We start from the raw sequence: 25,599 nt of genomic DNA, 5'->3' as shown, positions 1-25,599 counted from the left end.
GCTCATGCCAACCTGTCCCCTGTATCTTTGCTTTTCATATTCCTAACAATTAATGCCCAGACAGTTGCTCTACCTGTATGCTGTAGGTCAGTAGCTCTGGATTTTCAGATCAGGTAGGCTGAAAACTGCCTCCCTCTCAAAAGTAATATAATATTAGTGCTCTGATTGAAATTTTAAATAAGAGCTTGCTTTGCAGAGCTGAAATAACTTGCTGAACAGCATGAATCACAGATCTTTTAACTGTAAGGAGCTCCGAGTACTGAGGTACCACCAACACTGTATGACTGATTTCCTCAGAGCTTCTCCATCTCTGTCAGCAACACATGACACATCCCTGAATGAAGAACATGCCACTCTCTACTCCCTCTCCAAAACATGATCCACTTGACCTTTTCCTCCATGCAAATCCAGTCACCAGCTCAGTAACTCCCAAATCACCATCCAAGCAAGACTCTCTGGCCCTGTCCCTCACCAAACCACTGCCCTTCACAAGCTGGTCAGCGAGGCCAGCGGCCTTGTAGACTCCACTGCAACTCACACCAGTGCCTTCCACTTCCCAGTCCCTGTTTTAGGAGGCTGTGCAACCAGACAGGCAGAGGACAGAAGTCCCACTCAGCACCACAAGGGTGCAGGGGCAGGGAAGGGAGGAAGGGAATTCCTCATGCAGGCATCTCTCAGTGGGATTTTCCTCTTGCAGTGCATCCAAGAGCGCCAGACACCGAGCTGTGAGAGCAGGGCTTGCCCCCTTCACGCTAACAAAGCTTGTTCAGCCAGCACTTGTCACAATATTGGACTCAAAGTTCAGATTAATTGTTTTTGTTTCCAAAAATAAATTGGAATTATAACCTAAGAATTATAACTCTTACCAGAACACCACTCTGTTATAATCAGTTCACCCTCTGTAACAAGTTCCATTCTACTTACATACCTCTCCTTGCTGAAGGGCTGGCCTGAACAGTACCTAAAACATCTGGACATTAACAGGAACAAAATCCCAGAAATTTCAGTGGAAGTCATCTGAACAATGCTCAAAAATAATATAAAAAACCCTTCAGTAAATACTTCCAAAGTACCAAAATGCAGAAAGTCTGTCTCCTGAACAGATTTCATATGAACATTTAATTTGCAATTAGGGAAGAGAAACTATTTTGCTTAAAACTAGCAAAGAGCACACAGAATCCCTTTAAATGCTTAGGTACAGTAAAGATTTGGTTAAAAGTCAGTACTCATTTCAGAGAAGAATAAACACAACAGAAAGAGTGTTTTGCCACAGATCATATAAGACTTACACATACTTACACTTCATATAATCCTAACACTACAATTTGAGTAAGTTCTATAAACTGATTTTCTTGGAAAACCCAAAAACCCAACCCTCCCTCCAAAACCACCAAAAAGCCCTCCACAAAAATCTTCATCTACCAAACTAAAAGCTACTACTTGAAGACACTGAGGTTCCCCAAATGCAAAAGGCAGGTAGCTATCATTAGAGAAAAACGAGTGCATCAACGGTTTTACTCTGATCATTTATACTAGAAGAGCACTTGAAAAACCAAATAAAAAACCAGCACCAGCTTCCAGAACCAAGATGAAGAACAAGCAGGACGGGAGGACAAAGTCTGGGGAGTGAAAGGCTGAACTCCTCAGAGGACAGGCTGGGTAAGGCAGCCATGACTCGCTCAGCTCCATTCCAGCTGGGAATGCAAATCTGCTTTGCAGCCTGAGAGCAGGTTTTCTGAATTGCTGGAAGCGTTGCTCACTCACCCAGACAAACAAAAACCCACCCACGGGACCAAAAAGCCCAACAGCGACCAACCACAAATTCTCTGATTTGATGCAGTCACTTTTTTGATAAGCTCAAAGATGCCAAAGGCTGAAAGCCCACAGAGAGCTATTATTAAACTGCCTTACAACCCTCTGTGCGTTTTCTGGCCTGGAAGCAATACCTGGAACATGCAACTGCCAGAAGCTGTGGCAGGACCAGGGCTTTGTACGTCAGGAAACCAATAGAGAAGCAGTCAGAAACATCACCTCTCAGCAAACGCATCTATTCTACGAGCCAGCAAACTCCTCCTGTGCCTGAAGTTACATCTGAAGCTCTTTGGGACAAGTATGAGGTGTGGAAGTCACTGCCCTCCCAGCAGCTTGCAAACAAGCCCCACCTTCCCCCTCCTCCACAGGAGTAAGTGCTCTGGATCATATCCGTCAACCTGGGGGATTGTTACAAGTCGTTAACGTTCTGCTGTTAACAGGAGCTAAATTGACAGCATTTAAAAATCACAGCCTAGCAATCAGCAAACTCTTGTCAACTTTTATGTAGAGCTTTGAAAAACGGGCCTTTTTACCCACTGTGACCTGGGAAGAACAAACTGCCAATCCATGTAAAAAACACAACTCTTAAAAAACCCAACCCAAAACAAAAAAGCAAAACCCAAACAAAACAACAGAAGAAAAAAAATATTAAAAAAATAATTAAAAACCTCTAAATAAACAGATTCCCCCCCCCAGACAACGCAGTCATGAACTGAGGAAGCTGGTTACTACACTGGCAGAGAAGGACTTTAGCAGCAATAGTTCCAAAAGACAGACTACAACGAATTCTTAGAAAAATTTAACCCCAAAAAAAGGCAGAGTTAGCATCTACAAGTTTCGCTACAAGGAAATGCAGCTCAGCTGAAGTGTAAATAGCTGAATTTTATTCCCTGACAAGTCAGACTTATGAGTCAGCCACAAGATGATGTTTGCAAAGCAAAATGCCTGCTTTGTTTCCTTCTTCAGCAGACACTAATCCTCTCTCCCTGCTTCCCTCCCCCTACATGCAGCAGGTCAAGACCTTTTTTCCTCAAGTTCATCCAAAAAATGTTGAAGACTTTTAGCTTACTCTAGAGGCAAGTCATTCACTTGTATTTTATGTTAATAAAGTTTAGGGTTTGTTGTTTAAAGCATTCCCTGTCAGGAAAAGAAAGACGATCCATTACCACCCAGTATTAAGGAATCCTCATAAGCTTGAGCTCAGACTCTCATTGAGAGGCTGGGACAAGTGATGACCATCTTCCTTCTCTTAGATTTTGGTGGAGTTTATCTTGTTCCATCTGCCCAAGTGTTCATCACAGCGTGCTGTGGAGGAAAGCTCACCCTCAGCCCTGTGCTAAAAGGTCATCAGGCTGCACAAGAATCTTCTCCACACGCTGTGCCCTCCCTAACCCTGGAAACCAGGAGCAAGAGGGGAGGAATGCTGCAGCTCACACTACCAGAAAGTTGTCTTTCCCCTCAAATATTCTACCAAGTCCCTGCATACAAGGTTAAGTCTTTCAGCATTCTTAAGTGAAAGCTGAAGAAAGGAATTCCATAAAGCCCTTCCTTCAGTGAAGGGGTCTGTTTCTGGTTGGTTGTGTTTGTTCACCACAAAGAAGATTGCACAGGAAGACCAGCAGTTACATGATAATGGTACAGCTCACCACCAGGAACACCACACAAATATTCAGTGTACCACTTCAAGCAGCTATCCAAGCCACTGCAGGCTCATTGAGAAGGTTCTTCCAAAAATCATCTGCATATTCAGGAAGCATTTTCAAGCTTTCCAAGTGGCCGTTTTCACCATCACCTTAATGATTTCCCCAAAGACCAGATCTCATGTATCCCTACCCACCACACAACAGGCTCAGAGAGGAATGGCAAAGCCCAGCACCAAGGCCCAAGCAAAATACTCAGCAAAGCCCAAAATAAAAACCAAGAAGCCTCCAGTACCAAGTCCATCTTTAGCTCCTCAGTCATCGTGGCTCTCAAGCCCTGCAGCTGGTTTCTCTAGAATTTTCCCTCATTAGTTACACAGTAAAAAAGGATGATAACACAGAATGAGTAATTTTTATTCACCTCCACAAAGAAATCAGCAGCAGGCCACTTGGCAGAAAGCCTCTGGGATGAAAGGGAGCCAGCTAGACCTAGTGGAACCCATCTTCGTGCAGAGCAGTGGGACAAGCAGAATGACAGAACGTTGGACAAAATTAGCATGAGGGGACACAAAAGGTGTGAATAACACTCCCTCACAGCTCCCACTGTAGGAACTACAGCACCGTTGTTCAGACATTTGCATTCCCTTGAACCTACACTTTTTTGGGTTGGCTTTTTAACCTGAAGCTCTGAAAAACTGTAAAGACCAAATTAACCTTCACAGTCATAGACCAGTGCTGAACCCAAAGCTTCCATCCTGGGGAAGACTGCTTACAGCCACAAGATAATTCCACAACTTCTAGTACAATCACATTACAAGGAGGAAAAAAACCCATGTACTCCTATTTATACATTTCCCTCATAAAATCAATAGGTAAAAGATGAAACAAACTGTACTCCCTCCTTTTAACAGTTAATGTTCCCCCTCACCCCCCAGAAAAACAGTTTTCTTCATAATCCTCCACTAGATAGACAGATACATACATTAATGTATGCATGCAAGGAGAAATTCAGGAGCATCTGTCCTTCCTCTAGGTCCACTAACACTTAGAAGCTTTCATAACAAGAAAGAAAAAACACACCAGATCAGAGACAGCTGATGAGGCTACCAAAGCACTCAAAATTAAATACTTTTAGGTTTCTCAACATGTATCTAAAATGGGTTTAAAGTACAGCTAAAGTGTTCTGCTTCAAATTAAAGCAAAGAACTACAGGTTTTGCTCCACCTACATACATAATAGAGCAAACGATCTGGATTTGCGTATCAAATGGTCAAAAAAGAGTTACCAACGTGCTCCAAGTTATGCAAGAACACACAGGATTTGTTAGGCACAAGAGCTACCGCTGGAGAACAATCCAACAAAAGCCATTTCATTGGCAACACACGCAGGCTTCTAGCTCTTTAAATTTCTGTTTCAAAACCACACAAAACAAAGAAAAATAGATAAATAAGAAGTCAGTAGCACACCAGTAGTAGTTGAGCTACTGTTCTGGGCACTTTTACGTGTATGTGCCTCCGGAGAGAGGTTTCAGCCGTTAGAAACAAGGCACAGAAAACAAACCCCGAACTGCTTCGCAGCGCTGAAGGAGCCAGCCCCACCGGCCTGCGCTGCACGTTCGCCACAACACATGGCGACGGCTGCGTCCGGCAGCACCCCCGGCAGCGGCAGCACCCCCGGCAGCGGCAGCACCCCCGGCAGCGGCAGCACCCCCGGCAGCGGCAGCACCCCCGGCAGCGGCAGCACCCCCGGCAGCGGCAGCCCCAGCCGGGAGACGCAGCCGCCCCGCGGTGCAGCAGGACACGCCGCGCCCCGCAGCCCCCTGCGTGCCCCCGCACCTCCCGCCGCGAAACTTTCTGCTCTACCCGGCTCGGATCCCCCCGCTCCCCGCCACGGGAAGCAGCGAGCCCATCCCGCGGCCACGGGACCCGCGGCCGTGCCCGCACAGCCCCGCACAGCCCCGCACCCGGCAGGGCCCGGCCCGGCTCGCACGGCGAGGGCCGCAGCGCCCACCCGCCCCCAACCGCCGCCGCCTCAGCCTGCCCGACGCGGGCAGCGGGCCCGGGCAGCACCGCAGCCGCCCCAGCGCCGGGCGGGGCGCGGCGGCCGCCGCGGGGCCCGCGCGGGCGCTGAGAGGGAAAGGCCGCCCCGCGCCCCCCGCCCCAGGTGCGCGGCTCCTCACCTGCGCTGCCGCCGTCCCCGCGCCGCGGCGGCCGGGGCCGGGCTGGGGCCGCGCAGCAGCGGCGGCGGCAGGAGCAGGAGCAGGAGCAGGAGCAGCGGCAGCAGCGGCAGCAGCGGCAGCAGCGGCAGGAGCAGCGGCAGCGCCTGCGGGCCCCGCGGGCACCATGGCAGGGCCCGCGAGCGGGACCCGCGGCAGCCGCTCCCCTCAGCGCGCGGCGGCGGCTGCCATGGAGATCACAGCCACGCCCTGATTGGTCGCGGGCCTCGATGTGTCGCGGGACGCGGTTGGGCCGGCGCCGAAGATTGACAGCTGAGGGGCGGGGCCGGGCGCGGGGCCGTTAACCCCTGCGGGCGCGGGCGGAAACATCTGGAGAGCACAGCTGGGGCGGCTGTGTGTGTGTGTCACAGCTGGGGCGGGGGGGGCACAGCTGGGGCGGGGGGGGGCACAGCTGGGCGGGGGCGCCACGTGGGCGGCTCCGGATCAGCCCGTGGGCAGCAGTGCCGCGCCAGACAGATGTTGGCGGCTGGAAACAGCTGGGTGTTCTCACCGCTCGCCGCTGAAGAGGAAGGCTGAACTGCAACGGTGTTTTAACAGGAAAACCCTTCACCAATCACTGCCCCTGCCTTAGGCTTCAGAGGTCGGTCTGGCAGCTGAAAGCATCCGAAACACACAGCCGGGTGTCCCGGGCAGCCAGGTTTAGGTGCAGCGCTGCCGCTGCCCCTGACATCGGGAAAAAGGAACTGTCTGAACAGATGGGAGGCAGGGGCAGCAGGGGACAGCAGGGAGGAGCACCTGGCTCAGAGCTCAGGTGTCCCCTGGGGCCACACACCTGTCCTGCAGCAGTGGGGAAGCACAAGCCGTCTGTCGGGCAGGTGTGCAGCTGTGGAAACATCTGGAACAGCAGCAGGCTGCAGCAGCAGCTCAGGGCCGAGCTCATCTCACCCCTGAGCCAGGGCTGGGCAGAGCAACCAGCTCAGCCCTGGGGCAGCTGCACCAGCACTTTGCCCTGGAGGTGTTGCCACAACAAACAGCCCCTCAGGAGACACCTCCGGGGGTGAAGTCACCTCTGACAAGGACTGGCCTGAGGCCATGGTGACCACTTTCTCCCCAACGCTGTGGGCAGGGCATCTTTTATCCCTAAAGACTGGGAAAACTGATGGAATTTGACTTGTTAACATTGAGACAGTGATATGTGAAGACTGAATCAAACCGAAAACACATTTCTTCTCTACAGGCAGGAGCTCTGGCCCAGCTGCCAGCACCATCAGCAGACCAACACCCCAGGGTCTTATCAGCAGAGCAATCCCATGGGACATTCCCCACATTGGTGTTTCCTGCACAATGGGAAAAGCCAGCTAAAGTGATTTACAATTATTCCAACCCAAAATTCAAGCCCCACTGAGCAGTGATGCTGGACAGCCAGCTCCTGCTCATTCCCAAGGGGTGTTGGAGCCCCTGGGCTCCCTGCCTCCCAAGCCCCCCTGCAGCTGGGATGTCCCCTGCCTGTCCCTGCTGCAGCACAGGGGCTGGCAGCCACCCGGATCCACCCCTGCTTTGGTGACACTGGACTCAGCGAGGGCTCAGCTGGCCAGGGACACCAGGGCTGGGAGGCAGCACCAGCAGAGAGCCCTCGGTACAAACAAGTATTTCCAAGCTGGGAAGCACTCTGCCCTGTAAGGACTGAGTTCTAGCAGTACCTGGCAGCTCTCAGAAGTGCTCCAGGAGCTGCTGGGAGCACAGACAAACCAGTGATTCCTTTCAGGTGTTCAAGTTCCGCTCAATTTTTTTTTCCCCTGCCAGTTATTGACAAGGAATAAATGTCATTTGCTCCTGAATGCAGCTGGATTTGAACTAACGATATAAAGGTGAAACAGCCTGTGTCCTGTTTCCAGTAAGTTTGCCCCAGCCCATTAAACAGAACTTTTCAGATTGCTTTATTGGCTTTTCTTTTATGGCTTTAACTGTGACACGCATAGATCTTCCTTTTTAAAAGCTTCCAATCTGTGGCAATCGAACAGTGCCTCCAGGGGGGGAAAATGCTGTTCTCCTAGGGAAAAGGGAGAAGCAGGAGGCTGCTGCTGGAGGCAGATGGAGCTGCTGCACAGAGCGAGCACCCCAGGCTGGGGCTTTCTTCACTCAATGTTTGTCTGAGAGCCCCAATCAAATAACCCATCAGCTTTTGCACCACACGAAGCCTCAGCACACACAGAGCTCAGCAGTTGTTCTCAGTGGACAAACATCACCAGAAGCAGCAGCATTTCATTGCTTGTTATTTGAGGTTTGCACTGGCTGCTCCTTGTTGGGTTGGTCCTGGTTTGTTCCTTAAAGCTGGGAAATGATTCCTCCTGGCTGGGGATGAAGGATGAGCCCAGAACTGACCCCACAGCCCTGGGGGGAGCAGGGCTGGTGCTGTGTGGCCACAGCTGGTGCTATTGAGGAGCTTACATGAAACTTTTTTTCCATGTTATTCCTGAATATGAGCCACAGCATCAACCACATTTTTTTCTCCAAATGACTGCTGTGGCAGAGACCAGCTGTGCAACATCACCTGGAGGGATCAAGCCTGGTGGCTGCATCTGTGCCCCCATCATCCATTGGGTCTGGGGCACATCAGGCTGCCAGGAGCCCAGAGCCATCCCACACAGCCCAGAGCCATCCCAAGCCATCCTGCACATCCCAGAGTCATCCAGAGCCATCCCACACAGCCCAGGCCTCTGCTCACTGGCACATTCAGTTCAAAAAATGTATTTTGTTGTTTTTTTTTTCCTCCCTGGCCTTCCAGTTGTACTGTCTTGTCCTGACACCAACTCCATTACAAAAGTCACCCTGAATCCAATTTGAGTGTGAGGGTTAAAAGCAAGAGCAATCTTGCTAGTCCAGATATCCTGGCCCTCATCCAGGAATTAAGGTAAAATTACCTTAATTCCACCTTCCAAATCCTAAGAATGTAAAGAATTTCCCTCTAGCTCTGCCCAGCTCCTTCCCCAGGCCCAGAGCAAGGAGGGCTGTGCTTGCTGGTTTAGGCACGTTCTGCCAGAACTGTTAAATATTATTCTTTTTTCCTCGAATGCCTCAGCAGTGATTGCACAACCCGGCTTTCCGGGAGGATCCCTCCTTCCCTGAGAGGCAGCTGGAGGAGGGTTGGTGCTTGCGGCTTCCGTCCCTGCGCTCATTAAAGGTACTTTTGAAAGCCAGGAGGGCGAGAGGCTCAGCTGCCACTTCTGCCTCAAAAAATGACCCTTTTACCTCCTTCACAGAAGGTGATAGAGAGAGATCCACTGCAGGAGGCACTGAGGGAACCGAGGAATTTGGAGGACACTGATATGGTAAAGCACAAAGAAATTCAGCTGGATTTCAGCTCGTCCTGCGCATCTGGGAAATTCATTTGGTCTTTAGGTGGAAGCAATTCTGAAACCCAAGCCCAGCGTGTGCGGCGCTGGGCACCCCCCGCCCACCAGCCTCTGGGAAGTGCTTCCCTGGCTCCCTGCCAAAGACACAGGCTGAAGCCAATCCTGTTATCTCCACCATTCTGAGTATGAACAAACTGCCCTCGGAAGAGGGGAAAGGGATGGATTTAACACCTGACTGGCAAAGCAAACTGCTGCCAGTTAAACCAGCACAGACTTCAAGCCCTCGGCTGGTGCCCTGGCCAGGGATGGGGCTGCATCCCTCTCCACATCCTGCCCTCTGAGCTGAGTTTATCTTGGGATGAGGGTTATTCCAGACCCCAGTGGGAATACCCCACTCCTGGCTGCACACCCTGGCAGGACAAGGAGCAGGTAGTCAGCTGGCACCCAGCACCACAAGTGGGTCCCAGCAGTGTCTGTCAGTGCAGACAGACAAAAAACCAACAGCCTGGACATTCGGGGAAGACTCACGATCCCTGGAAGAGAGAACATCCAAGGACTGTGCTCAAAAGCTTCTGAGTTTAGGAAAGGCAGGCCCCACAAGACATCCCTCACAGCAGGAGAATAAGATGTTTCTGCCTCCAGCCATGCCTTGCACTTAACACAGTCTGGCTTAGCAGCAGAGCAAACCTGTCAGCTGCAAGCCCAACCAGGATGCTCTTTACCTTGGACAGACATTACTGCCTCTCTCTGCATTTCCCATAGGCACACTCATTTTTATTGCTTTTCTCTGCTACCAGAATTCTTTTCCTGGCCTGGCTGCCTCATCTGTCCATCACTTGGCAGCGCCCAGTTTGCCCAGGGGATGCTGTGGCACACGTGATGTTTGCAGGGATGGGCTGGGGCCCTGCTGGGCATTTCTGAGAGCTACAGTTTGTATCTCACAGCCAAAGCCAGCAAAACCAAGCCCTGAGAACCACTGTGGGACCAAAAAGGTGCTATCCTCAGTGTTTACCTGCATGGGTGCCGGGCCAGACCCTCTGGCTCTGACCACATGGGTGCTGCAGCCCTGAGGAATCCCCTCCTGCCAGCTCCAGCCCCAGCTTTATCCCTTATTCCCCCAGTCCCATGCTCTGTAGCCAAGCAGGGCTGGCTCTTCTGCTGCAAGCACCATTTCAGAAGGATTTAGGCCCAGCTTATCCAAGTCAGGAGACTGTGGACTCTTCTTTAGGTAGCTGCAACCTTATCCCACTCATGATCCAAGAGGAATGAGGAAGATTTTGCTCTGGCCCCTCTTGGGGATAAATAGCTCCATATCCCCCTGTCTCTGTCTGATCTCATGTCTGCTGCCTTCTAAACCTGACAGCTGAGAGCTGATCTTTCCACGCGCCTGGAGAAATAATTGGGGGGCAGGGAATGTCTGTGCCTTGTCCCTGTGCTGGCAGGCGAGGCGTTCCAGGCTGCAGATGTATTTATTTCACCAGCAGATTTTTTTCCTCCAGCTGCAGGAGCCTTTGGAGGTGCAGAGTCCTCAGGTTTTTCCAGCTGCTAGGCAGTCCCAGCCATCCAATAAATATAGAAGTAGCTGTTTTTCCAGTCAGAAAGCAGGAGTGATTAATCTCTGCTCTTACATTTCTAGGCATCTTCCCGTGCTCCTGGCGTGCAGGCAGCTGCCGATGTGGCACAGGGACGTGTGTGGGCAGAGCACTCAGCTCCAGCAGGGACATCCCAGAATAAGCCATTGCCTAATTCCTTCCCCTCCTTTATGCTTCCCTAAAGAAGACATATATATATATATATAAAACCAACAAACCCGATATCTCAGAGAGCAGACCCTGGAGCTCGTAGAAAAGCTTCCCATGATGCCACCAGGCTGCTGGAGGTGTTGGCTCCCAGGGATGTGCCGTGTGCTCTGAGGGACATGCTGTGCTTCTGGCTGCTCATGCAAAGTGCCACAGGTTCACCCACCAGCAGGCAGGAGCTGCACAGAGCCTCAGGACATCCATCCTCAGCAAGTTCCTCCGCCCCGTTATCAGGGAGGGATCAGCTGCTTCTTGTGGGACTGTGAAGTTTGACTGGCTGGAAGCGCCAGCGGGTTGCAGGACTGTCCTGGGTTTGTAGAGCAGCTGCATGTGTGGCAGCCACTGAATGAGCTAAATATCCATTGTAATGGATACTCATCATGCCAGTGATATGAGAAATAATCTCATCTGTGCCTGGAAAACAGCACAGGGAGATGAAGAGCAGCTCACTATCTCCAGCATCTAAAATACATCCCCCCTCTCAGGCTCTCCAGCTGCAACGGAGCAGTGGGACACCAGAAAAGGCCCCGGCTGCAGCCCATGGGTGGGTTTCTCCAGAGAACGAACCATCTCAGCATGGCTGGACTTGCAGGACTTGGATCTTGCAGGCAAGGCAGTTGTGAAATCCAGAATACCCTGTTGACTGAATACATTTGGCACCTCCATCATGCCCAAGGGACAGACACTTTGAAGGCAGGAACTGTACAAGTGCCCAGCAGGTCCATCACCCGCCCTGCAGAGAGCTGGCCAGCTTGCAAGCAGCTGAAGATTATTTTAAAATTACATGGTTTTAAAATTACTTAAAGCTCTGAAGGAACACCTCAGAGCTGCTAATGAAACCATCCCTGGTGCAGCCCTTCTCTTGGAGCTTCTTGTAAGTGGTGGTAAAATTCACACTATTGAAGATGAGACAAGACTGAATTTAAAACCCATCCATGCCACGGTTTCTTCTTGCAGACTTGCAGCATTTTCATCCTCCCCTGCCTTCTTTCTGGGTGAGCTTCTTTTGTCAGCTAAAAGAAATGGAATTCAACCCAAATTTCCCCTCCATGGGGACAGCCCCGCTCCTCTCTGGTTTGCCACCAGCAAGCATCAGTTCAGCAGCTGGAGTTTGACACCTTCCCTGGGGGGTGAGGAGAGTAATGCAATGCCCTAAAAAATAAATAAATAAAATTCCACTGCTTTTGGGAACAGGCTCCTCTGCTGGATCCAGCACCCTGCCCTGGCAAGGAGCTGTGGGGTTTTTTTTCCCCATTTGCAGTGGCTGAACAGCTCAGCTCTGGATGTTGCTTGAAAAACTGTGGTTTAAACCCTTTTTTTATCCCCAAGGCTGTACCTTCAGGTCTTGAGTGAGGCACATTGTGGAACAGGTGAAGCCTGAGCCCCTGGGCCAAAGTCTGGGAGAGCAGCTAACGGGAGGGAGGAGCAGGACCTTCTGCAGAGTTCCCTCACCTTGTTTGGTTTCCATCAATCATTTATTTTTCTGGTTGCCTTTGAAAAGAGGATCACAGCATTTAATGCTGAGGAGCTGCTGGGTTTGCTACAGGGAGGGGAAATAGCCCTGATTGAAAACAGAGGAGGCACCTTCACTAGAGAGGTAATGGGAGTGGTGAGACCCCCTGAGGACCGGAGGGTGTGAAGAAGACATCTGAATTCTGCAGCCACCAAAAGCGACGTATTTGAAACTGTAAATTCATTGTAGACAAGCTATGAAATCCAGACCTCCTTTCTCCCTGGCCCCTGCTCTAACCATCAAGTAACATCCCCCTCAACCATAAAACAGATGTTAAATTAAAGAAGCAGAGCAGGGAATAAAATGCACCAAAGAAATCAGCTACTGAGCTTCTGCATCTTTATGTGAAAAACCTGGGCTGCAAAAAGAAACAGCCTTTTTCTTAAGCAAACCAAAATTGCACCAGCAGAGGCAAATAACAAACCCATTTTCCTGTAAAAGTGCTTTCAAACCATGAAGAGAGAGCAGCCACCAGTACTGCAATTTTCAAAGGTGCAATGGAGAGAGAGGGAACAGAAATGGCCACACCAGGACTGGCTGGGCCCGTCCTGCCCCGACACCCTCCGCACGGCTCCTCCAGATCCAGGCACAGAAACAAGTCCCAGTTCATGCCAAGGGCTGTTGGACCAGTGGCCGTGGGAACCTGCTGGACCCACAGGGGTCTTCTCTAATATTAACTTCTGCACGTTCTTTATTCAGTCCTATACTCACAATTTCTTGTTTTTCTATGGAAAAATGAGCCTTCCTGGGCCAGAACCCTCAGAGCAGCGAGGGCAGAGCTCCCCAGCCCACGTGCTGCTGACGCTTGAACAATGAAATAAGAAACTTTCTTCACTCGTGTGGCCAGCGAGAAGCTTTTGCCCTTAGATCAGGGCTTTTGGTTCCAAATAGTTTGGGTTCCTTTGGGCAGAAATCCCTGCCCTGCTCTGCAGACAGCCTCTGACTAACCCCAGGCAGAGGGAAAGCAGTTGTTTTGTTTTGTGTTCTGTGAACACATCCACAGACTTGCTGAGAGCCAGCAAGGACGACGGTAGCAAACAACTGGGGACCCCAATCTTAAGATGTGCCACCTCAAATCAGCCATGCCCCCATGGACAACCTCCCCAACAGAGTCCTACAAGCAGACAACTCATCCTTCTTTGCCTAAGAATTTTTTATATATATAAATTTTAAATTTTTTATATATATATATAAGATGCATATAATGCAAATAAACACACTGGAACAGGCTCCCCAGGGGAGCAGTGATGGCACCAAGCCTGTCAAAGTTCAAGGAGCATCTGTATGATGTTCTTAGTCATATGGCTTAGTTTTAGGTGGTTCTGTGAGGAGCTGGGAGCTGGATTTGACGACCTTTATGGGTTCCTTCCAAGTTGAGATATTCTATGATTCTATAAACACACACACACAAATATATAGATCTGAACTTCTGCCCCAGCCCATGGTTTTGGTGGGGTGGCCTTGGCTGGCTGCCAGGCACCCACCCATCAGCTCTCTCACTGCCCTCCACAACAGGACAGGAAAGAAGACAAGATTAAAATAGAAGCTCATGGGTCAAGATAAAGACAGGAGATGTCCCCTGGCCACCAAAGCACCGCTCTGGGGGCTGGAGGAGCACCTGGCCATGGCACAGGGGGATGCAGCCCTTCTGCCACCCACACTGCCCCACAATATGAACTTCCAAAATTCCCTGAAAAATGCCTTTTTGCCAGCCCAGCCTGGATGCAAAGGGGAGGACACCAGTGGGGCAGAACTGCTGCTGCTTCTCCTCCAGTGACTAAGAAAATGTGACTATGTGATCAACCCTCCTGAGCGCATCAGGGGCCGCCTGCCAGTGCCTGCATTTGATTTCTTGCCTAAACTCCAGCCAGCTTAATGCAACATCAGCTTGGAAGCCATAAAACACGAGACAAACAATGTAAATCAATGCGACCAGCAGAATTTAACAGGAAACAGGCTGTGCTCTTTATTTTCTGGATCAGAGAGCAGCTGGCCAGCACAGCCATGATTATCTCTGAAAGTCCTTGCGCCCATCTGCTTGTTTGCAAGCAGGGGAAAGGGAGCATTACATGATTGCATGTAATGTGGGGTTTGGTACAAATTAACTGTAAATGACTTGAAATTGGACAAAAGACAGAAAAGTCATAATAAAAGAGAGATTAAATACCTTCTAACTCGAAGACTACTGAAAAAGCAAGCAGCAGGATGAACCTGGAGATGTTGGGATTTGCAGCTTATCTAAGGACTGGCAGCAAGGGCAGGAGTGTCTGCACCCTAGAGCTACAAAAAACTGCACTTAACATCTCTCTGGGGTGCTTTAAGGCAGGCACAGGGCTGCCAAAAAGCTCAGTGTCACTTCTTCCTCCAGCAGACCTGTTGTCCCCCCAGCTACAGTCAGTGCTATGCTGGAGGGTCCCAGCTGCCCTCACCAAGGTGCATCAGTCCCACCGGGATGCAAACAGTGCAGGGATGCCAGGCACTGGGCTGGCAGGAGGACAGGGCTTGGGGCAGCTGCTGGGGTCAGCTTGCAGAGCACCTGGCTGCCATCAGCCCTCTCACAGGCCGACCAAAGTCCATGAAAATCCATGGCCATTCTTTTTTCCCCTCCTCTGTTCCTCTCGTAGAGCTGCTGCAAAGCCCCACAGCAGCGCCCGCTCAGCGCCACGCGTCCCCGCAGGAGAACACTCTGATAACACCACGATAACACCGGGAGAACCTCGCGATAACGTCGTGATAGCACCGTTAAGCCCTCACATCTCCAAAACCACACGTCCAAACAGGGCTTCCACCAAACCCAGCCACTGCCCCAGGCCCGGCCACTCAGCCCCGTCCCGCCCGCAGCCCCGACTCACAGCACTGCTGAATTTCACCTTTTTCGACTGAAATCGACGATTCCGCTCCCCATCAGCAACGCTGAGGGGCAGGCAGGGCTGGCTCCAGATAGACCCAAACCTTCCCTCCCACTGAGTGCTGAAGGGATCACCAGGATGGGAAGGGCTCAGCCTGGAGCTGGAGCCCGACCTCAGGCAGACGGGGAGGATCTCGGCGTGTCGAGGGGCAGCTCAGGACACGCATCGGGGCTTTGGGGATCTCTTCCCAGCAGCTGCTGCTTCTTCCCCACCCTCTTTTATAGGAGCCCGAGAGCTCCCATTGGCTCCAGGCACACTTATTCCAGTGACTACTATGACCCATTTATATTGCGTTAAATAATTTCTCAGTTCATTGTCCTGCAGAGATTAGTTACATATAAGCATATTTTAATCATTAACTATTGGGCTCTGCTGAGGCCCCAGCAAAAAATGCAGAACCCGCAGCCTCCCCCATCCCTCCCTCCCCTTCTGCCAGCTTCCAGCTTCACCACCAGTCTTGCAATATTTATGGTTTTCCTTGGAGCCTCCACTCCTGGCCTGATACAACCAGCTCAGCTGGCACTGGAGGGAAAGCTCCAGCTCCTGGAGCTGCAGAAAGGCTGGGAAAAAAGGCTGGGAACAGCTCAAACCTCAGAGTCCAAAGAGTAAGAAGCAATATTTGGAGGTTGCATCATGAAGAAGTGGTGCTTGTAGAGTCAATCACAGGTTTTGGGGTGAATCTCATGTTTTCTTAGCACATTGAGCACTAGAGATGAGCTGGAGCCTGTGGTGGAACCTCACTCTCTGTTGCCCTAATGAAACCCAGTGAGATGCTGCAGGTGGTGACATGACCTGGGACAGGAGGCAGGGTTAGTGCAGAACCTGCCCCAAACATGGCTGATGCCACCTGTGGTCCTTGCCCTGGACATTTCTTCCCCAATGGCTCCACCAAGGGTCAGGGCTCCAGCAGCAGTTCAGGGATGGATTCACCTTTTGAGCCACTCCCTGCATCCATACACAAGGAAAAACTGTAAGAAAGCAAGAATTGCTTGTCCTTACGTTCACAGACCCCTGTCCAAGCAACCCCTGCTGCAGTACCCACATCCAGAGGGAAGCCTCACCTGGGCAAGGCACACGGACCCCACACAAGGACCCCAAACAGGAGCAATCTCATTTCACCAGGGTAACACAGGACACTCGTGTGCTACTCAGCACATCTTGTCCCACCAAACCTGGTGGTTTCCAAGACGGGGACAGCAACGATCCCCCTGCAGGCACCTGGCATGGATGGGATGACCCCAGCACCAAGTGGGGATGAGTTATCCACAGATGTCTTCCACCAGCTTTTGGAGCACAAGGAGCATTTTAGAGCCATCTCCAGCACAACAAGCACCTTTTGAGCCACCTTCCCAGTTGTTTCAACTGCTGGGGTCTCACCCAAGGTGGTGGCACATGGGCCCCATCCCCTGGTACAGCCCCACGGGACTGAGAAAGAGGCAACTTCCCGCTGAGCCCACGCCTGGGAGCAGGGCACTGCACAGGAAAAGGGAAAATGTTTAAATTGACCTGAAACAGCCCGTTTCCAGCTCCGGCTCGCAAAGGCTGCAGCGTGGGCAGCTGGAAGCAGCAGCTTTTGGGAGGTTTGATGGGCTTTGCTGGGTGATGAAGGAGCGAACCTGCTGGGAGCAGGCGGCTGGATCCCATCAGGTTCTGAGTGGGAGTTTCTGGCGTTGCCTCTTCCCCCCTCAGGGCCACCCTCTGGCTGCTGCACCCCAAGGAAGCCTCTAACGCTGCCTCGCCAAGTTTGCTAAGGAAACTGCTGAACAAAACAAAAGGGAGGAAAAAACCCTTTGCAGCTGGATTTGCCAAGTGCTCAAGAAGTCAAGCCCTGTTGTGGTGGCATGAACCACCTTCCCCGTGGGACAAGGAACATCCCAATGCATCAGGATGGGGACTGAGGTGGCACTTGCAGAGGAATCAAGGTGCTTGTCCTACACGTTTCCCCCAAGCTCCCCCTGCTCTCTGTCCATCCACAGCATTTCAGAGCTCAGAGAGTATCACTGGTCCATAACGCTCAGACAACTGGACACATCTAATTAACAAGCCCCTGCAATTAGCACGGGATGGAGAGCCCTTCCAGCCTCAGCAGACACATAAACCACAGCTGTGACACAAGGCAGCGGGTGCATCCAGGCTGATGCCCTCCCTCCTGCACAGGCAGCACAGGGAGAGGGGACCCTGAAAGCCCTTTGAAACTTGCCCAAAATATCTCTAGTCCAACAGAGTGCTTTTTTTTTTTAAAGCCTGTGGTGTGTCTCCAGGGTTAACTTGCACTAGATATATAAATATGTGCATATATAAGTGTGGGAAGAGCTGGGAGGGCACACACCCCCCTGCTCTCTGCTGAGCTGGATAATTTCAACATCTCAGATTTTCTATTTTTAGATTCCTCTTTCTCAACGGCATTGGGTCTGTAAACCCCCCTGCAGCACCTCCAGACCCCCTGCAGCCCCCCTGCAGCACCCCCAGGCCCAGCTTCCCTATTTGCATCAAGCCCTTCCCAGGGATTTTTTTGCTTTCCCATCTCTTTTCAGATGTTCTTTTACCCTGTTTGGCTGGTTCACACGGCAGATTTATTTCAATTATCTTTAAATTTCAACAGCATCACAGCTACCTTCAATGGCTGTTTTTATAAACACTAAAGTGAATAAAATAAAGAACCTTAATGCAGAGGGAAATTAATTTAAGCAACATGTGCAGGGAGACTCTTGCTGATGGCAAGCAAAGGTTCTTGGGGCTTAACAAACACTTCCTAAGTGCTTGCTGCATTTTAGTTGTGCTTTGGCCCAACCTCTCATTTTTTTCAACACAAGCATTTCATTTTGCTCAATAAAAACTTTGCAGCAGGATTTATTTCTGTGGGAACAGAAAATATTTTCTCTGTCAACGTCTTCAGCAGCTCCAACCTAAACAAGGCTGCCATCCACTCCCTCCAGGACACTGGCTGGATCCCAAACTCTGCCTCCAGAGCAGTGCTTTGGAAAGGGGGCTAACGTGACCTTCCTCTCTCTGGGAAGGCTACAGAACATCACTTGTGGTTTTACAGGGTGCTTTGGGCTTCTTTAGAGCAGTCCCTGGGCTCATCTGGGGGTGTGGGGAGAACTGGACACGTCCAAGCTGCTGTTGAAGCATTTTAAAGAGTTCTAACGTGCCAAGGACAAGTAATTCCCTGCCTGCTGTGACCCAAACCTCCTCCCCTTTAAAGGATCTCACCTAGGAACAGGGGTCCCAATTCCCAATCCCACAGCCTGGCAACAGGAGCGCTGGGTTATCAAGCTGGTGGTGAGGAACCTGTGTCCTCAGGGCAGGATCTCACCACCCAAAGGCATCGCTGTCGCAGGCGAGGAGGAGGAGGCATGGTGCTTGTTTTGGTACTCACCATGCAGGCAACAACCCTCGGTGGCCTTCCAGCTGCCTGCTCCCTGCCCAGCTCTTCCCAATCCATGTCACCAGCATCAGCTCTACTGCAGTGCTCATTTTGGGACACCAACTGGATCTTTCTCACTGACCCCTCACCAATGCAGAAGGACCAATTCTGGTGTCTCCAAATCACCCTTTGCCAACTCTCTGGCTGGGCTGGGGCCAAGCTCTGCCCTCCCTGTTCTCAGGTCACAGGCTGATCCTGCACAAGTTGCTGTTGTGCCACTGAGGTCAGGAGAGCAATGTCCCTGTGCACCAGCTTGGGACCTGCTCCCACAATTGCATTTTAAACCAAAAAAGGAACCAGTGTAAAAACACAACCCTCTGGCTGCCATTATACAAACCAAATGAACTGCTGCTCTGGAAAGCAGGGCCTTCCCCTGCTGCAGGGGACATGGCCACCATGGAGCTCAGCAGCCCACCACAAGGGAACAGCTTCCTTTGGCTTCATGGCTCAGCCCCATCCTCAGACTTGGATCTTCTGCCTGACTCAAGAGCACTGATGTTTCCATTAGAGAGTCCTCCCATCACACAGTTCACCTCCCCCTTATCCCTGTACACACAACGTGAGAGATGAGCAGCACCTGGAGGCTGTGCCTCCATGGTGGGGCCATTCCCAGGGGTTCCCAGCTGTGGGGTCTGGCACTGCTTGTCCAGGAGATTCCCAACTCAGTTCCCCAAAACCAACAACCTCCAAGGGGTCATCCAAGATACACAGGAGCTGCCACAACCAGAGATGTCCATCTGCAAAGACCCAAATGGGTGATACAGAACAAAAGAGGAACACAGAGGAAATGAGAATGCTAAAAATAAAAATGCACATCTGAAATATTCAGAGGGTGCTGAGTGCTCTGCCCTCCTCCCAACACCAGCAGAGCACAGATATTGTGCTGGGTAACTGATGAGTTAAGAGAACAAAGAGCAGCCTGGGGAGACAGGCAGATCTTTTATCTAATGCACAGAACACCTGAAAAAACGAATCACATCAGCAAGAGTTTTCTTCCCATAAACCACTCCTGAGTCTCAGGTTTGCCAAGAACACATCCAAGAGTGAGCAGCACAAGGTGACACCTGCTCCCAGAGCCAGGAGGATCCCTGGCCTGTATTTACATGGCTGGAGGGCACAGACAGCAGATATTTAAAAGATTTCTTGATATAATGCAAATGTGAAGTCCCAGATCCCTTCAAATGTTACTCAGTGTTGCATTTTTAGGGCAATTAGAGGTCACTTATCTTAATTGAGACCAAGCAGCCATCCCAGGATTGCACAAGTTTAACACATGTATTCATCTGGAATTGGTTTTGCTAAAAAAGTTAAATACACCAGCAAGTGGATGGGGTCTTGTATCTTGTACAGCTCACACACAACAGCTGACAACATAGATGCTGGCAAAAGCCCATCATGATAACAAATCAGCAGCTCCCAAGATGGAACATCTGACTTCAGAGATCTTTTAAAACATTCTTGCTGGCTAAAGATACTTGCAATCTACTTCCATCTGCTTTTTGTAAGTTTAGAACAGGCTTCAGTAACTTAATTTTAGAAAAAGACAAGATAAAAATGTAAACACTTGCAAGGTCACAAAATGTCAAACAGCACCACTGACTGCTAACAGTAAAATGCTAGTTTTCACATGTATTTAGCATCATTCCATGACATGCTCTATCCATCTATTTTCTTTTGTTGCCCATTTAGAGAGAAAATACATATTGATGTATCATAAAAACCACCAAGGACTTTCCCCCTCTAATACTATACTTACCAGTCAAAACATACCTTCAGTCTTCAGCCTTGAAATGCATTTAATGTAAGATAATGTTTAAGAGGTAACAAATATATTTTCCAATAAGTTCACTTCCTCTCCAAATATCAAAGAAGCTTAAAATACCAGGGAAATGGATATAATAAATCCCCCAGACACTGCAATTTATCACTCCCTTCCATATACAACACAACTAAAGCCCTGAATGCATAAATTCTTTGCATTAAAACACAAAATAAAACTATTACAGAAGTGTGGGGGGAAAAAAAAGTCATATATTCTGAATCAAGGTCTTATGTATTTTCTATAAGCCACAAAATTCCCAGGATTTACTTCAAACTTAATTTCTATTTCCAGTATATTATAACAATTACAAAAGAATGGTCTGCAGGCAGTATAAAATCAGTGCCATGTGTAACACGTTACATTATGTGCATGTCTATGTATACATCCACAAGAAGTTTATTATAATCTTAAGGTTATTATAATGCTTTCAACACCAATTCTGAAATCTTTAATCAGACAAAAGTTCAATACACAAAAAAACTCTGCTTCAAACAAGACAGATTCTCATTCTTGTAAACCAGATTAGGACTTCACTTCAGTGTCGACTCAATCATGTATTCCACAGTCAACACCACGTTCACAGGCCTGGGACTTGTCCAGATATGAACACTGGAACAAATGTTCAAAGGGAAAATACACACCTCACTCCTAAATGTTGTTCTCTTTGTCTTCCTAAGAGCCTTAACACTAGAGTCCAGAGCCTCAACTGCTGTGAAAACTGGTCCAGCCCAGCTGATTTCTGTGGCAATAGGTTAATTCAGCTGATCTGGACCTTTTTTCAAGCAGGGACTCCTCAGACATCCCTGAGAGCAGCTTTCCTACCAACACCTCCTCTCACTGCCAAGATGCCAACAGCCTACTTGAAATTATCTGGCCAGATACCAAGCAGCTCTTGTGCATTAATCCATGTACTGATCCCTGCAAACAGCTCCAGAAGTTGGCTTTGTACTGGAGACTGTGTTCTGAAAACCAGTTGGGCAATTCACAAGCACATGAAAGCAATTATAATTATAGCACCACTGTGATAAATACAACACTGCCAGCTGTATCTAAGCCTATTCCAATGTACAGCTGTTATAAGGGTAACAGGAAGGACACAAAAGCTTCAGATTCTGTGCCTCATAAACTCTCAGGCTGCCACTCTACCAACTCAGTTCCTGCAATCTCCATATATAGGACAAAATGCCAAAACAATAGAGTCCTTTTCCATGCCTCCTTGTAAACAGTTGGCTCCCTCATCACCTCAAAGCAATAAAAATTGTAATATATTTTACAATCATGTCCAATACAAGATTAAACTGGTACCAAGTAAAAACCAGAAAAATACTAACTGATTCTCTGTTGAAACTGTTGCCAGCTGTGGTCTAGATGCCTCCTAGGCTTGGTCACCTTTGTCTTCAGTTGCCATTGCTGAGTGTCTCTGCTGTTCCTCCGGGTCCCCGGGCAGAATGCTGGTGACTGTCTGGAGAAGGGCCTCGATCTGCTCCTCTGTCAGCCTCTCCTCGCTTTCTTCTACCATCTGCAGGTCAAAACAAAACCTATTGTCATCATTAAATCCATACTTCCTCCCTCAGCTCCAAACAGAAGGACTCCACTAATTGGGCAATTCTCAATGGATGCAAGACACAGTCTGAGCTCATCACAAAAGCATTTCACAAGTGGAACTCTCACAACATTTAAGGAGAGAGAGAAGAGCTCCACTGTTAACCATGACAATCAGCACTGCATAATGAGCCCCTGCTTGCTTCACAAGAACACCCAGGGAACAGGCTTTCCTCCCTGCTTTCTCCTCAAGCCTCTCACCCTACACACCAGCATCCTGAACCAGGTTTTTCGTTTAGCTCACAAGCAGAGCCTCCTTCCAGAGCTGTTTTCCTACGTTCCTGTGCTTTCATGTGAGAACTGAAATGGGAAAACCTGGAAGTGAACACCTGAACCTTGGTACCCTATCCAGCACCTAGAATCTAAGTAATTAGGCCACAAAAGAAGCCACCTAAAGCAGCTGTATCTTATTGGAGTTTACTTAGCTTGTGAGATTCCTGAATATAAAGGCATATCAAAGCTCAAAGCAACACAAAACATGCTGCCATGAATCCACAATACAATTCCATAAGAATAATTAGGGACGTGCTCTCACTGTGGAGCTGTGGGAACTCTTCTATCATTGCCACCAGTAAAAACAACTGCCCTAATTTATAGGCAGCTCTTAAAAGGAAAAGCTTGTCAGAGGAGTGGAAAAGCAAGCCAAATGAATTCTTCAAATGCAAATGAGACCAATTAGGATTGTGGGGTTTGAGATTTTCTGTTCTATACCAAGTCCTTTAAAATGTCCATTGAAGAGCGCTGATTTATATTAATTATGGTTCTTGGCCAACAGAGGTTTAGTCAGTTCTAGCCATCAATTGTCAGTTATTCAGATGCATCCTGCCTTCTAGAAAGCAGAGTGGTACATCCAAGTAACTTTTTTTCCTTGCAGTGCCCTATGAGCCTCTTTGCACAATCTGATCATATTTCACCAGCCATGAACCAGACTCCACTCGTGTAGCACAAGGCAGACAGCGAATATTTGTTAGCAGGTGACTGTTCTGAGGACCATCCTGATCAAAAATGAAATCCTCTGTGGAGTGAATTCCCAGCTACAGTTAGTTCAGGAACTACTCTAGGACCCAGGCTTGAACACAGCCCTGGCTCTCATCACCCATAGCTGCTACACTATATGCTGAGAGTTAAAATACACCAAAAATGCTCCTAACCTGCCCATCTGTGCCAGCAACTGCTGCAGCTACTGAAGTGGTAGCAGATCATTGCCTGCCAGGCTGCACTTCAGAAGGGATCATCTCAGCAGCTTGACTAGCATACCTTGGAGCACCAACATTACACAACACAGTATGTTACAGCATGTAAATACAAGCTTTGCTGCCTAAACTGCTGACAAAGCCACTACTCTACAGATGACCTGTGCCATTAAGTTTTGTAGAGGATGATCAGACTGGTTTTTGGACTGAATTACAAGTGTTACTACTGCTACATTGAACTTGATAGGTTACAGTCCCACAGCAGCAGGAACCATAAACAGGGAAAGCCCACATCCTTTGGACAGGCAGAATCACTTAAGGCAGAATGATTTTCTCCCTTGGTGGCCAATATCTCCCACATTCATTGCCAACCCACTGCTTTCCATTCTTCAGGAAAATGGCACCTTCCCTGCTTTAGATGTAATTTATTGGATAACATGAGGCCTTCCCTATTTATATTTTAGCCCTGCCTTGATCTCTTTCACTTTCCTCTCCAAACACTTTCTCCTTTAGGTGCTTGCTTCAGGTAGCCCGAGTTAAACACAGGGTTTGATGACAACTGAAATAGATAACAGTGATTCCTAGAGCAGCATCAACTCTTCTGAACTTCTACATTAAAGGCAGCAACTACTTAGATGAGTGTGTAATCACTGCTTCTTAGATGCCTGAGTCCCAACAGGAGCCATCAGGTTGGTGCCGTTTGTAGGGGCTGGACACGAAGCCTGCAGGACTGACCCGCTGCAGACACCCCTGGGACACTGACACAGGAGCACAGGAGCTCTGCTGATTGCTCTGGCAGCTGGAGAAACAACACTACCAGCAAGGTGATGGAAAAAAATAGTATCTCATGTATCAGATGCTTTGGTGCTGTCACTGATGTCTCACTGAACTGTTGAGAAAAGCACCTTTAAAGCAAGACGCTGGATGACGCGCTGAGGAGCGGCTGAGGCAGCTCCAGATCCTTCTGTTGGCAGATCCACAGTCCTGCCAGGGGGAAGTGGTCGTTCCTTAAACTGGGTAGCAAATCCACCAAGAGCTCAGCCCTGGCTGCCTCTGAGCTGTGCATCCTCCCTGCCAGCCCCCACACCAGGAATTACCCGCAGACAAAATCTCCATCTGGCAGGATGAAGAGCTCGCAGGTGACTCTCCAGCGCTGGGCTGCTGCGCTGCTGTTCCAGAGTTCAAAGGATCAAAAGCATAAGCTATACACATCTTTCTTTTTTTTTTTTTTTCACTCTTCAGGGAAACAGCCTGAACAACAACTTAGGAAAAGAGAAGAAATTAGAAAGCAGCAAAGCAGCATGCCAACAGGAACAACTCAAAAGTTCAGAGCATGGAGATAAAAGAGACAAATGAAACTGTCTGAAGGACACCAGACACCAAGGGAGACAGGAGGTCACTCAGAGGCTTAGTCTGGCTGCAACAGATGTTCCCACAGTCTTCCAATTTACAGCTATAAGAACAAGTACCTTTGCTATTGATTGTACTAAGAAATAATGTTACGATGCTCAGAAGAAAAAACTTGTGTAAAAAAAGGCCTAAGAGGCAAAAAGAAACAATTGTATTCAAGTGTCTACTTTTCCAGCAAGAATTTTACGTAAATATATGGATGTGTGTGTGTATATATGCATATAAATCTATCAAAAGCCTGGCTAACCTCTAACTTGCTATTGGCTGAAACTGCTCAAGCAACAGATTCAAAGCATAAGCAGTCAGGAATGCAAAGTTTAGACTAAGGAAAACAAAAATGCAAAAGTTTTTAATAAGCATATGACCTAAGAGGCTTATGTTGGCAGTGCCCATGCACCACCTGGACACAGATCTTCCTCACAGCTGATGCCACGTGTAGGTATCACCACCCAAAGCTCTGCTGAACTCTGTATGTTCAAGATTTGGGGGTTTGTGCAAGTGACAGAACTGGACAAAGCTACAACAACACAACTGATAGATAAAAAGCCCCCTGATGTCTCCTTCTCAGGGCTGAGAGGAAGGGTTGGCTGGAAATACAGAGAGGAGAGGGCAGCCAGCCATGGGGCCCTGCTGCTGCTTTTTTTTTTTTTCAATTGAGCACTATGGATGAATTTCCCCAAGGAGCAAAACCTCCCCAATTCCCAAATCACAATGTAATAATACAATTACATTAAACAATAAGTCACATTAAAACCTGCTGATAAATCCTCATGGCAGAAAGTAATTTTCAGAAGCTTTTAAAGATTCTATTTATCAAGAAGGTAAAGAAAATATCAGCCAGCCTGACTCTCAAGATAATTTCAAAGATTAAAGTGTTTATTCATCAAGTAAATGTGCCAATCTGTATGTCCAAAGTGCCACGTTCACATGCAGGCACAAAGTA

The 25,599-nt window shown here is 49.1% G+C and overlaps 1 protein-coding gene across 6 annotated transcripts in view; it reads right to left on the bottom strand.

Annotated features, from left to right (window-relative positions):
* The window catches only part of CRCP (CGRP receptor component), a 51,002-nt gene that overhangs the window by 1,478 nt on the left and 23,925 nt on the right, over nucleotides 1–25,599 (bottom strand). For 4 of the 6 annotated variants that reach the window (XM_051635966.1, XM_051635967.1, XM_051635972.1 and 1 more), the window contains one exon: nucleotides 20,401–21,970. In XM_051635966.1, the coding sequence (XP_051491926.1) occupies nucleotides 21,827–21,970 (144 nt within the window). In that variant the 3' untranslated portion in view covers nucleotides 20,401–21,826. Of the gene's footprint in view, nucleotides 1–15,638; nucleotides 16,148–20,400; nucleotides 21,971–25,599 lie in introns of those variants that run through there. The other 2 variants (XM_051635970.1, XM_051635969.1) reach the window with 2 other exon arrangements.

The sequence above is a fragment of the Apus apus genome, chromosome 18 (genome assembly GCF_020740795.1).
Source record: "Apus apus isolate bApuApu2 chromosome 18, bApuApu2.pri.cur, whole genome shotgun sequence".
NCBI lineage: Eukaryota > Metazoa > Chordata > Aves > Apodiformes > Apodidae > Apus > Apus apus.
Note: the sequence above shows the minus strand (reverse complement) of the source record. Positions and strands in the feature narration are given on the sequence as shown.